Source organism: Channa argus, chromosome 9, assembly GCF_033026475.1.
Source record: "Channa argus isolate prfri chromosome 9, Channa argus male v1.0, whole genome shotgun sequence".
Lineage (NCBI taxonomy): Eukaryota > Metazoa > Chordata > Actinopteri > Anabantiformes > Channidae > Channa > Channa argus.
This window is the reverse complement of record NC_090205.1, coordinates 16,150,866-16,162,940: the sequence shown is the minus strand read 5'-3', so window position 1 is coordinate 16,162,940 and position 12,075 is coordinate 16,150,866. Positions and strand designations below refer to the sequence as shown.

Here is a 12,075-nt window from a genome sequence, read left to right as displayed (position 1 = left end):
AATGGAGTTTCAGAATTCCACTGGTTGCATAAAGTGCCAAAGACCGTACCCATCCCACAGAGTGTGTAAACAACAGAACAGCAGAGGCCTGCTCTATTATTTGGTGGTATTTCTCACCAGCAAAGCTTAGTACATCCTTATCCTGCTCTGTATAGATACAGACATTTGCCCTCTAGGGATGTTCAGACTCTTGGACTGATATGAAATGAGGTGTTAACCTGCATAAGTTATGTAGTGTACAGCAACTGTCTTTTCATAGTTATTTTTTTCCCAGGGTCTGGAAAACCTTCTTCATATTACTACTCGTCTCCCACAAGAGAGGAGCCCAGAAGAACACAGGTGAATCATTTATAATGGAAAAAAGACTTTGCACTAAGGCTGCAGTTAAATACAAAGTTTATTATCAGCTTTTTTTTTTTTTTTATAGTGTCACTTTGCTTATTTTCTCGACCGGCACACCAGAAATATTAAATTTGCATTCATATCAGCCAGAAAATTACCTAATAAGCATATTTGACAATTAGATTTGTCGAATTTTTGTGTCATTTTCATCAGTTAGATGATCTTTTGGGGCTGTTTGTTCAGACTAACTGTAGGTGTTTGAACCCATCTTTGGAACTCAATGTTTTTTTTGTAGGAAGTGTTTGATAGATTTAGTACAAGGCCCTTGTTCGGGGTCCCTCCTCTGTGCTGTATAAACCAGTCGAGAATGAGCAGCTCTTCCACTCCACTTGAATAACACAAAGAGACTGACTAACACAGATAAATGCCGATGCTGGCAATAACCCAGCGCCTCATCTATTGTCTGAGTGAGAGTGAATGTGACTGCTGTGATTGGGATAGTCTGGGTGCATCTCAGGCACCTGTCAGTATGGGACACATCCATGTGGGCCTATTTATACAATGGGCTCAGTGAGCAGCAGGCAAGAGGGAGGAGATTGTTTTTTGGGGGATGGGGGGGGTCTCTTTCATCCCTTGATATTTAGACAAATTAATGTGTGAAGGCAGTTTTTATCCTATTTTTTTTCTGATTTGTACATTTTCTGAATTTGTTCCTCTTACCTTGTAGCAGTTTTCTGTTTGTGGCCACAGACATTTTGGCCAAAATCATCCCTAACCAGATAAAAAGTGCCTTTTTGCAAAATCTGTTGCCATACCTTTAAATGTTTTATTTTTTATTACCATCAAGTGAGATCTTTACTAATAGGTAAAGTTTGACATATTGGGAAACACATTGCTGCTTATTTGCTTTCTTGTTGAACTCAATTTGATTGATTGAAGATTTCACTTTCAGTGTATCAAAAAGAAGACTTTGCTACCTTTAGCCAGAACCAGGCTTCTGGTCTCCTTCCCCATACCAATTGCTAACCAGCTGAGTGTAGCTTCACATTTACAGTGCAGTCATGTGAGAGCTATCCATCCCAAAGTACTTTTATCACAAATGCATGTTGGGGTACAAATACTTCAGTACCTATGTCCACACACTGGGGCAGCTGCTGATCACAAAACACTATTTGTGTAGACATGGTGTGACTTTTAAGCACAGTAGTAATAGTAGTAGTAGTGATTCCCATGGCTGAGTCTTGATCCTTTTCGTGAAAAACAAATTCACCACAGCCTTCCTGACTGTCCTTTTCCTGCAGCCTGTGTATTACACAGAGGAGCCTGGGAGAAGGAACTATGATACATACAGAATGTACCTGCGACATCCCCATGGCTACGACGACCCGTACTTGGAAGAGGTCATCAGCTACCCACCGGCCGTCGACTACAGCTCTCAGCCTCATGGACTGAAATCCACCACCAACTACGTGGACTTTTATGCTAGCACACGGAGGCCTTCATACAGGGCCCAGCAGTATCCTGGCTCTCCTGACTCCTGGGTATAGATCTGCAGAATGTCTTGTGTTACAATAAAGAACCTCTTTCATCATTCTCATTTGAAAAAGGACATCTTCGTCCTACAGCGGCATTGAGCCAGGGAGCCCACAAATACGTTTTTATGAACTTGGCTTTATAAGTGTGTATGTTTTTAAAGTGAGTGTGTTTGGATGGAGGGAGAACTAAGGAATGTCAGATGGAAAGATGGAATGTGTGCCAAAGAAGGAAATCGAGAATTTTTTATTTCTTTTTTTTTTTATTTAGTAGAGGAAGATGGAATCACACTGGGGGTCTGCTGAGGGACCAATCTGGACACGGCCGTAAGGAGATGTGTATCCTGCTCTGTCTAGACGTTAGTTTTATTGTCTTTATAAAACTCTTAGCTGTGATAGCATGATGAAAGCTGTGAGTCATGTCAGTGAGGGTCCGTGGTAAAAGACAAGATGGGGATCGTGTATGTGCTAAAGCCAAATGGATCATGAACTCTCTCTGTCTATAAAAGATAGAAAATAGTAATCTAGTGTACAGAAGAATCAAATTGTTTCTGAACGTAATGTTGAAGCTGTGTAATGACATTGAGTCTTGTACATTTCTTTCATTTTATTGTAAATACAGAAAAAAAAACATATTACCAGGCTTTCCTCAGCACTGGTTAAAAAACCAACATGTGCCATGTTACATCTCTATAGATATATAAATATATGAAGAAATATTTGGGCAAAGTTGGCATCATAACACAACCATGTTAAAATAATAAAATGTCAGTTTTGTTTTTTAATTGCTGTGTCATTTCTTTCTTCTTCACAGGTGCAATGTAAACATTTTTACTATCTGCTGTATTATGGGCACTGAAGTGATAAAGGTGTGAAACGAAGGGATAAAAATGAAAAAGTTAAAACATTTTAACAAGTTTTTTCTGGAGCTATTCTCCCCATGAAAAATGACTCATTATACTGTATTCACAGTGTTTCATGAAATTCTATGTAGTAGAACTTAGACTCCCTACCAACCATGATCACCCTGAGCCTGTGCTAACACCCTATCGCTGCAGTAGGATCATATTTACAATTGGATGTTTAATAACTACAAATGTATAACAATTTGTGCAAAAGGTTTTCAAGCCAGATTTACCTTTAATCAATTATAATAATTGCACCATTATTAGTGTCTGTTGCATCAAGACACATGGTCAGAATGTGAATAAGTGCATAATTAATAGCTGAATCAAAATATGCACTAATAAAACGCTATTTAAAACTAGGATTTACATGAGTAGTGATCATGCGTGGAATGACTATGTACTTTTTTATCTTCTTGCCTACCAGCCCTCCAGGTGGGGATGCTGAAGCAGCATAGTAGCAGATGTTGTAGTAGTAGGAGTAACATAATACCAGAAAGAAAATATGAATTGAACTTCAGAGAGTCCTTAAATCAAATCAACCCGGTCCAAAAATAAAACCACACTATTAAATAAAGTACTCCCAACTATTTCAAGTTAAGCTAAATGTAACTGCTAGTTGTCCAACTTTGGGCAAACTCTTTACTGATGTTTCAGCATTAAATAACATGTGCATCAGCCTTAAATGATTATACAGCTGCAGGGTCTGTGACTGCACTGATACATTCAGTGTCACTGACACAGATGTTGATGTGCATCGCTGCCCTCTGCAGTCGATGGAAATCTATATCCCCATGCAAGTCTATGCACATGCCGTTAGAAGACAAGTTACAAAAACAACGGTGTAGAGCATCACAACACTGGTGAACATCACCACTTACTGTGTTATTCATAGTTTGTCTCGTTAGGTCCAGTTAGACTAAACATGTGCTTTTGTAATGCACAGGTTTAGTTGCAGGTTTAGTGGCTGAACCTGCTCCAAACCACAGAGAAGCCAGTGGAATGATTAATGGAGTCAAAATAGGCCACCTTTCATTCACAGTTAAACTCATTATTTCTAACTGTAGAAGCTTAAAAGCCGAAGGTGATTGAATTGACACATGTGGTTAAACACCCACAGATGTTATGAGTTAATAAGGCTGATGAGATTAATGTGGGCGTAAATAGACTGTTTGACTGGCATCGCTTGTTCATACTTGTTCATAATAACACAAATAAGACTTTGTACTACTGCAAAAATTACTTTTTTAATAAGTTAGAGTTTTCTGACCTCAATTAACAGCAAAGCTTCACCTGAAAATGATCTATTTATCAGCCAGAATAACTGGAAACGCCTGGGACGTCTGCAGGGCCCTGTAAGCCCTAATGTTGTTCTCAGGATCAACCCGATGTGGTCGAGTAATAAATACAATGAATTAATTACTATTAACTTTATCTTTAATATTTACCCGTTTTATTACTTTGGGAACACGAACACACCTGGGCTATGGTTTATGTTAGTAAAACCTGTGCATTTCCTGCCATGAAAAGGGCTTTTGTAGACCGACGCCCTGTTGAGATCACTTTTTACTTCCAGTAAACCAAAATGAATGTCTGTTGAACTACTTGCATGCAGTTCCACCATGCTAATTCATTTTTACACAAAAGTCAGCTGAGGGAGATGTCTTTGTGGATCACCGAGAACCGGTTTTTGTGTGCTTAGTGGCACTGCCTTGGCCTCTCTGGCGTAATACAATAATTCATATCTAACATAATGCCTTCCTATGGTCTTGCATCTTAAACATTATAATATAAACCTTTACGCTGGAAGCAGCTGTTTCCAGTTTCACTTCATGAATAATGCTCGATTAAAAAGAGGCAGCTGGGCGTTTCTGTGGCCTCAGACTTCCTGTAGCTCCACAGGACGTCATCTGACTTTGAGCATAAAAACAACCTAGTGGGCGTAGTGAGGTGCTTTTTAGTTGTTTCTGCTTTCTTTGAGTGTCTTCGGAAAGTTGTAGAAATGGTGCAGCAACTCTGTAAATCTGCAGCGAACGAGCCGCTGCTGAAAGGTGGCCACCCTCCCGCAGGTAAAGGCGCTTTCTCCCTTAATCTCGAGTTGCACCGTACAGTTTGTTTTACATTCGGAGCGAAGCGATGTGTTTTCGCTGCTCAACCCAGAGTCCGTGCGCAGCCACACGACGACGAACCAGCTTCACTAGGTCTCTTACGATCTTGTTTGTTTATTGTTTTTAAATTGTGCTTATTGCTACATTGGAATTTGGTCGTGCTCAACGGCTCGTTTGCGTGATGGCTGTGATGCTATTAATTCCATCAATCGGCCTTAAACTCGGGCCTGTTTTGTCCAATGAAGGACCGTGTAACACCGTGTCCTCACTGCAGAAACCTGTGTGTGTGTGTGTGTGTGGTGATCGCAGTGCACTGGAGTCACATATTCCCGTGTCATGATGGTGTCTCTGCCTTTGCATCGGACTCCATCAGTTCTGTAGAGTAACACGCAGGTTTAACCTGTGTGGTACAGACATGTTCTAAAGGGTTCTTTAGTTTGACGGTTTTACACTGTTTGAAGGTCGAAATGGCCATTTTGTTTTGAATTTGTCTTTTTTTTTGTTTGTTTTTTGGTCACATTTTATAAAATAAACACTTCCCAGCTTTGTGGTTTAAGATCTCATCAAAACCAAATCAAAAGTCTAGTAAACCTACTAGACTTTTTACATTTATTTTGAAAGGGTAAAAGTATCCAGTATTTAATTTGTTTCAGATGTGGGAAACTGCAAAGTACTGTTGCACAGAACATACACCTAATGCAACATTTTGTTCTGCTTTGAATAGTGAAGGCTGGAGGTAAACGAGTGGCCAAGAAAAGCTTGGAAGAGACTGCCACACATGGGACTCCAGAGAAGGAGACCAAGAAGTCCGATAAACTGAGGTAGGCCTACACGCTACATGTGCAACATCTAAGTAGGCTTGTCCTGATGCCACTTTTCCAGATGGAGCAAAAGTATGACGATCAATACAAGAACTAAACTGTCTCTAGTATTCTTGCTGGAGAGTAAAACCCTCGTCAATCTACTGCACAGTTAAGCCGATGAGACACAAGCAGAAACTGCTGCTCCAAATAGAGAAACAAAACTGAAGGCTAAGGTTTTCTAAGAGTGGACAATTTCCATTAAGTGTAGCATTTATAGTCTCTTAACTGTCTGAAAGGAGCACACACCTGAGGACTGGAAGTTCTGAAGTGGCCAAACTTTCAAATACCAGATTTTCGAAATTCGTCTGGGTTGTTCAGCCAAAACACGGTGACTACCGGCTTTTCATAAATGGAGCGACTTTTGCTGAGAGGAACAAAATGTGAACAACAGTTTTGCGATGGAATTCTGTCTTCAAAGAATTATGCAGGTTATCTACTTTGCTGTAGCTTAGAGGGGTGGCTGTAGCTGCTGTAAAGGCACGGAACACAGGGTCAGTGGTTCAAGCCCCGGCCCTGGCTATATGTCGAAGTGTCTCTGGGCAAGAAACTGAACCCCTATAAGCCCTTTCCCCTCCGCATCTGTGCAGTGCCAGTCCAAGCCCGGTAGAAATTGGGGAGGGTTGCACCAGGAAGGGCATCTGGCATAAAAACTGTGCCAAATCAACATGCGGACAATGATATCAGACCCTGAACTCACGGAATAAGCTGAAAGGACCAAAAAAAGCCAAACTTCAGGTAAAGGTGTAGATATCACTCAGATTTCAGTAGTAAATATTAGACCTGTTTAATCTGGGAGAGTTACTGTTAGAAAGGACTTAGGACTTGAGCAGAGCTTTTAATTGGCTTTATTTAAGTTGTTCTGACTTATCTTAAAACGCGTCCCAACCCGTTTTGCTGCTGCCTACCTGCTCACCCAGAGTGACGTTAATGTCGTATCGGGTGCCGTATCAGAAGTTTTGCGTACACAACCAAGGGCAGTGTCAGAGCTGATACTGGTATTGGGACATCCCTGCATAACAGCTGTGTTTCAAGTGTAAAATCTTCAAAGAATGTTGCTTTAAATGTTAAGATGTTTGTATTTGGAGCAACATTTTCCACATGTAATTTAAGTTGCCTTCAAAGTGAAATGGAACTCTAATTTGAAACATGATTTTTTTCAGCAGGTCCCTTGCCACCTCCAACAGGATGCAACAAGTCAGCATGCTGCTTGCAGGAACACTAGACAAGGTAAACAAAATCATTCCCTTCAATAAAACTCGGCTATTGCATTTCACATTGATCCCAGCTGGAAAAAAAAGGGGATTAGTTACAGTGCCTCTCAGGCCAAAGAGCCTTGTGGATAATGAACCTTTTCCCTCCACAGCTGAGCCATCACTTCCCAGAGACACCAGTGAGTGTGAGGCACAGCAAGTTGCATCCTGCAGTGGAGAAGCCCCACTCACCCCGGACCTTTTTCATCCAGCAGCCAAGGAAGTATTGAACGTGTTAGAGTGCCCCACAGGGAAACATGTTAAGTCAATTGTGAAAGACAAGCGTGAGATGTTAAACACAATGGGACTGACAGGTTGTCTATAAAGTGTCCTCTTTAAGAGGCTTTCATCAAGCTCTGTATTTAGAAGGGGAAGAAATGTGCCTTTCACACTGTGCTTCTTTGTGATATTGTCAGCATGTAATGCCTGCTCTTGTCTTATAATAGGAATGGTGTAGTTGTACTTTACAGCTAATGCAGCAGGGTATAAGGAAGTGAGCATTTGCAGGGTTGTAAAGTGAGGTTTTTGAGATTATTTTTGTATTTCTTTCAGTTAAATATTTACTCTGCACTAATTGTTCGCTTATTAGATTTAACAAAGAATTCCACAGCATATCTGTTGCAGTGCTACTGTAGGCATTTCCTCACTTTTGCAGTTAACAACAATGGCCATGAGGTGGCAGCAAGTAGCCATTTATAAAATTTATTTTGTCTGTTGCATGCATTGTAACAATTACAACTTCCTTTTACTGTTTCAACCACTTGTATGGCAATTTCCATAGTTATTTGCATTACAATAAATGATTATACCAAAGGCACCAATGACTTATTGCTTGTATGTTGTAGGTTCCAATAAAACTACCCCGACCAGTTTAAATAGGCCTGAGCCAAATACCTCAATGTTTCTCTAAGACCTTAGTAAAACAAAAGACTTTTTTTTTTTTTTTTTTTGGTTCCCCCCCTAATTCATGTGTCACGGCCATGTGTTCATACATAGGCCTTTTTGTTTGCATCCCAAAGTCACAAACAATATCTGTTGCTCATTTGTTCGCTAACAAAGTACATGATAGCCTTGTAAACACAATGTGCCACCCTTAAATTCTCTGATGCTCATGCTGTTCATTGCATGCCTTTGATACCATCTGTGTGTGAGGTTCAGAGACCTCTTTGGCTCTGTTTGAGGAGTGGAGCAGTTGGTGGTCTTCTGACTTGCAGACATGGTGCATTTCACTGCCAGTGTCTGCCCATTCCCAGCCATCTGAGGAGCCTCACTGACCCTGTGACGCCCACCACACTGCTGAAAAAACGCTGCATACCGACTGTATAACACCGCCTCACACTGAGGAGTGGGATGACTGTGGAGATGTGGTTTGCAGATCCCAAAATCGACTCTGTCACTATGACAAAATATACACTTGTACGGCACCAGAATTTACTGCATATTACAGCTGCATGATGATAAACAGAATAGGAGGGAAAAAGTGAGTGAATAATTTTTTTTTTCTGTTGAAGATGTCTTGTGAGACACATTGTGCAGATGAAACATGAAGCTGCATAAACTAGTGTAGCCTCATGAGGTCGCTATAGACTGAGTACTGAGAGCTTTGCTTGCCAGACCAGGGTGAGGCTAACAACCCAGGAAGTTAGGTATTGTATTTTGTTACAATGAGCCACTATTCTGAGCATTAAGTTACAGGTTTATTTGCTGTGCTGCTGTTTTATACCTGCATGCTGTTACAGAAATAATGTAAATATAACCTATAGCTTTGACTCATTTTCCCACCATCTTATATACATCAATAAAAGGGGACGTTGCAGAGATTTCTAACAGTTCAACTTTTCATTTTAAATGTGGGCATCGACAGGCCTTGTAAAGTGAGCATATCTAATGAATGACAGAATGGGTAGAAAAGTTTTCAGATTGTTTAACGCATCACAAGGTAGAAATGCCTCCTTACAAGTCTTTACAAATCTAAAAGTACCAAAATTTAGCCATCCAGCTAGATGTGACCAGCTGGGTGGAAATGCAGCCCCTCAAGTACAAAGAGTGTCAGGAGTAAATGTGTTCCTTTAAAAGACTGTCCTCTTTCAGAGTGATAAAACATTTTAATGCAGCCAGTCCAGATGGTGCCATGTTACATTTTATATCCTTGGAAGGTTTAATGTAGCAATATATAATATTTTATGGGCAACTTGTTTTGCATGTAAAATTCTGATCTGCAAAGTAACACCAAAGGCACAGTCAATATCGAGGAGTGGAGCGTGCTTTGTAATATGATTTCCAATTTCATTTGAAAATTGAATATAAGTTACACAAAAACACAAACGGGATTTCAAATAAACAACAAAGACTTTGAATTCGGTCTTAAGTAAGTGAACCTTGTTGTGATAAAGCTTCCATCTTCAAAGCTGATTTACCCAAAGAGTAAGAGCTAACCTGTTTTCAGACTCAATGGTATTATTTATTAGCCAGCAGAATAAATAAATAAAGGATTATTTGGTGGAATGACTAGCTGTCAGCTGCACCTCATGTCCTTTTCTGTGGGTGATTTTGCCAGATGACCTCAGTATTTCACAGTCCCCGGCTACTTCCACCCCGCTCTGAAACTGCATGCAGCGTGGTTGTTTGAATGCATCCTGTATCTTCCCTCTGCAGCATCCTGTCATGTCCATGAGGCATGCACCGATCTCTTAGGAAGAGGAGGGGGGGAGTCCGCGGGCCTCCCCTGCAGATGACCTCATGCAGGGGGAGGAGGAGGAGCTCAGTGTCTCCGCAGCCTACCTTGGTTCATCCAGTGGAGAGTGCGTCCGTGTGGAGTTACGCCAGAAGCTCGCGAAAACTTCTTCGGCACTTTAATATTAATGACTTGTATCAGGTAAGACCATAAAAGTGATCCGAAGTTAAGTGTTTCGACGAGGTTTTAATGTCGAGCGGTTGGAAAAAAGTTGTCCAGAGTTGTGGTGGACTTTGTCGGGAGGAGGAATGTCGGGACATGCCCATCGAGCAGCGGGAATGACAGCCGCCTGTCTGAAGTCAGTCACACTTTGCTGTTTGCGCTCTCGTTAATGTGCTTAACGCGAGGCAACGCTAAGTTAGCTAAGCTAAGCTAGCTAAGGTTAAGTCAAGCTTTTCCTCCAGGTTTGTCTGAAGTTCCCGTCTGCTTTGTTTGGAAGTGGAGCTAAATCAACGGAGCTCACACTAACACGACGGTGTTTCACTTTTAGTTTTTTTTTCAGATTCACTGTGGTGGGTCATTGAAGAGTTTTGGAGATGACGATTAATCGATTAGTTAGTAACTGACATGGACGTTGATCGTGATTAGGCAGACAATTAACGACTTAGACCATAAAAATCCCAAACAGTGCAGTGAGGCTAAATTTACTTTAAACTTGTAAAAAACTTAGGGGGCTGCACATTTTGTGCAAGTGTTTGACATTTTGCATAGTTAGGGAAAAATTTTCTGTTTTCTGACATTTCACAAAATTGGTTAATTGGGAAAATAACATATAATTTTTTTTTCAGTGCTAATAATAATGATCTGTGGCCCTAAATGGGCAGTCTAGCCTAAATGGACCTTTCTAAATGAATAAACCTAAACAGGTGTTTGAGGTGAAAGCTTGTAATAGATGCAGTTCCTTACTTTTCTTGTGTGGTCTGTATTTTGTGATTGGATGCAGTGCTTTTCAAAGTAAAACCCAACCCAGATACAGTAGTAGGCGAATGGCTGGAGGACTGTAATCTTGTCCTCCCACATAGATTGAGTCATTGAAGTTTGACCACTGACTGTATTTGACTTTTGCTGTTTTCAGCATGTTTTAATGGAGAAATCCCCCTCATACTCAGCCCGGTGCTTTTGGAAATCAAAGTTCCACTTTCACCTTTAAAGAAATTGCTTGCAAATGTCAAGATGCACCTCTGATCATTGTTAGCACACAGAGTTATTGATTCAGTGTGATCTCTGAACACCTCCACCTTACCTCCTAGAAAGAACCTGCCAAAACATTTTGTAATTTTCTGGATTCAGAGTTTCTTGTCTTAATCTATCTTCAGGGGCAATTCAACTATATTTACAGTATTGAGTTTTCATTTTAAAGCGACATATGGAGCAGGCCAAGTTTCTCGGCTGACTGCCAGTTAACTCGGTGTTAATTTTTTCAGCATAATTTAAAGCATTTCTTTTGCCAATTATGGAAACGTTACAGTGGATTTGCATGCTTTCCTGCTAAGGCTAGGTCTACCCTAATTGTCCACCACTGATCTTGCTTCATCTTATTTCATGTGCAACAAGAGTCTGCCTCCTGATCTCTACAGAGCCTTGTTCCCATGGTCCCCAGCCAGTTGGCTAGTAACAGATGCTGGCATGAGAGTTGCATTGTTATGGCTGAGGAGAAAAAGTTTTGGCGACAGTGACCTGACGGCACATACTGAGTTGTTGTTAATGATAATAGTGATGATCTTGCACTTTTAACTGGTTGTGCTCACTGCAGAAGCACATGGCTCTAATAGGAACGTTTTTTTACTGGTCAGTCCAGATCAGGAACCTTGCCATGACAATTTTGATTGAATCTTGAATATACTGGTGTAGGAATTTGTGATTCCATGATAACACAACAACCACCTTACTTTACTCATCTTAATGTAGATACTTATGCACCTAACCAGTTTCGTCTGGTCCTAAATAATTTTGAAGAATTTGCCTGTTTATTTTGATTCATGCAGGATTGTGTGAAAGAGTATCTGTCCATTTCCAAGTGGTGTCTGGTGGAGTATTTTGAAAAAGTAGCAATGTGAAACAATCTTGTTTGTTTGATTCTATTCCAATCTGTTTATCGTGTGAATATCTCCTAAGTGGTTCTTCCAAATCATACCCAAAACAGTTTTACATGTAAAATCACCGAGGGCGTTTAAGGGCATGTCGTGAAATACCAGTGTAAAAACACTATGATGAATAACCCTCTGAGCTTCTGGAACTTGAACAAAGCTAAGGTTGTTTTGCATAGTTCTTTGTTTCTTGTCATGCCAAGACAGAGACACTGGTACCTGAAGCAGTCATGAAAACCTAATATAGCAAAATC

At 40.6% G+C, this 12,075-nt stretch overlaps 3 protein-coding genes across 18 annotated transcripts in view; all 3 read left to right on the top strand.

Moving 5' to 3' along the window:
• The window catches only part of pkp4 (plakophilin 4), a 74,388-nt gene extending 71,729 nt beyond the window's left edge, over positions 1-2,659 (top strand). For 6 of the 7 annotated variants that reach the window (XM_067514909.1, XM_067514906.1, XM_067514907.1 and 3 more), the window contains 2 exons: positions 275-339; positions 1,644-2,659. In XM_067514909.1, the coding sequence (XP_067371010.1) occupies positions 275-339; positions 1,644-1,889 (311 nt within the window). In that variant the 3' untranslated portion in view covers positions 1,890-2,659. The remainder of the gene's footprint in view (positions 1-274; positions 340-1,643) is intronic. The other variant, XM_067514905.1, reaches the window with a different exon arrangement.
• A 2,022-nt stretch (positions 2,660-4,681) lies between these two features.
• dap1b (death associated protein 1b) lies at positions 4,682-7,817 on the top strand. Of its 2 annotated transcripts, none has more exons than XM_067514918.1 (4): positions 4,682-4,848; positions 5,612-5,708; positions 6,914-6,977; positions 7,114-7,817. In XM_067514918.1, the coding sequence occupies exons 1-4, from the start codon at positions 4,782-4,784 to the stop codon at positions 7,228-7,230; spliced, it is 345 nt and encodes a 114-aa protein (XP_067371019.1). In that variant the 5' UTR covers positions 4,682-4,781; the 3' UTR covers positions 7,231-7,817. The 2 variants fall into 2 exon arrangements, with proteins under 2 accessions (XP_067371019.1, XP_067371018.1); XM_067514917.1 differs by having other exon boundaries at positions 4,685-4,848; positions 6,911-6,977.
• A 1,845-nt stretch (positions 7,818-9,662) lies between these two features.
• Positions 9,663-12,075, top strand: part of tanc1b (tetratricopeptide repeat, ankyrin repeat and coiled-coil containing 1b) — an 84,732-nt gene continuing 82,319 nt past the window's right edge. For all 9 annotated transcript variants that reach the window (XM_067517071.1, XM_067517066.1, XM_067517075.1 and 6 more), the window contains exon 1: positions 9,663-9,875. In XM_067517071.1, the coding sequence (XP_067373172.1) occupies positions 9,678-9,875 (198 nt within the window). In that variant the 5' untranslated portion in view covers positions 9,663-9,677. The remainder of the gene's footprint in view (positions 9,876-12,075) is intronic.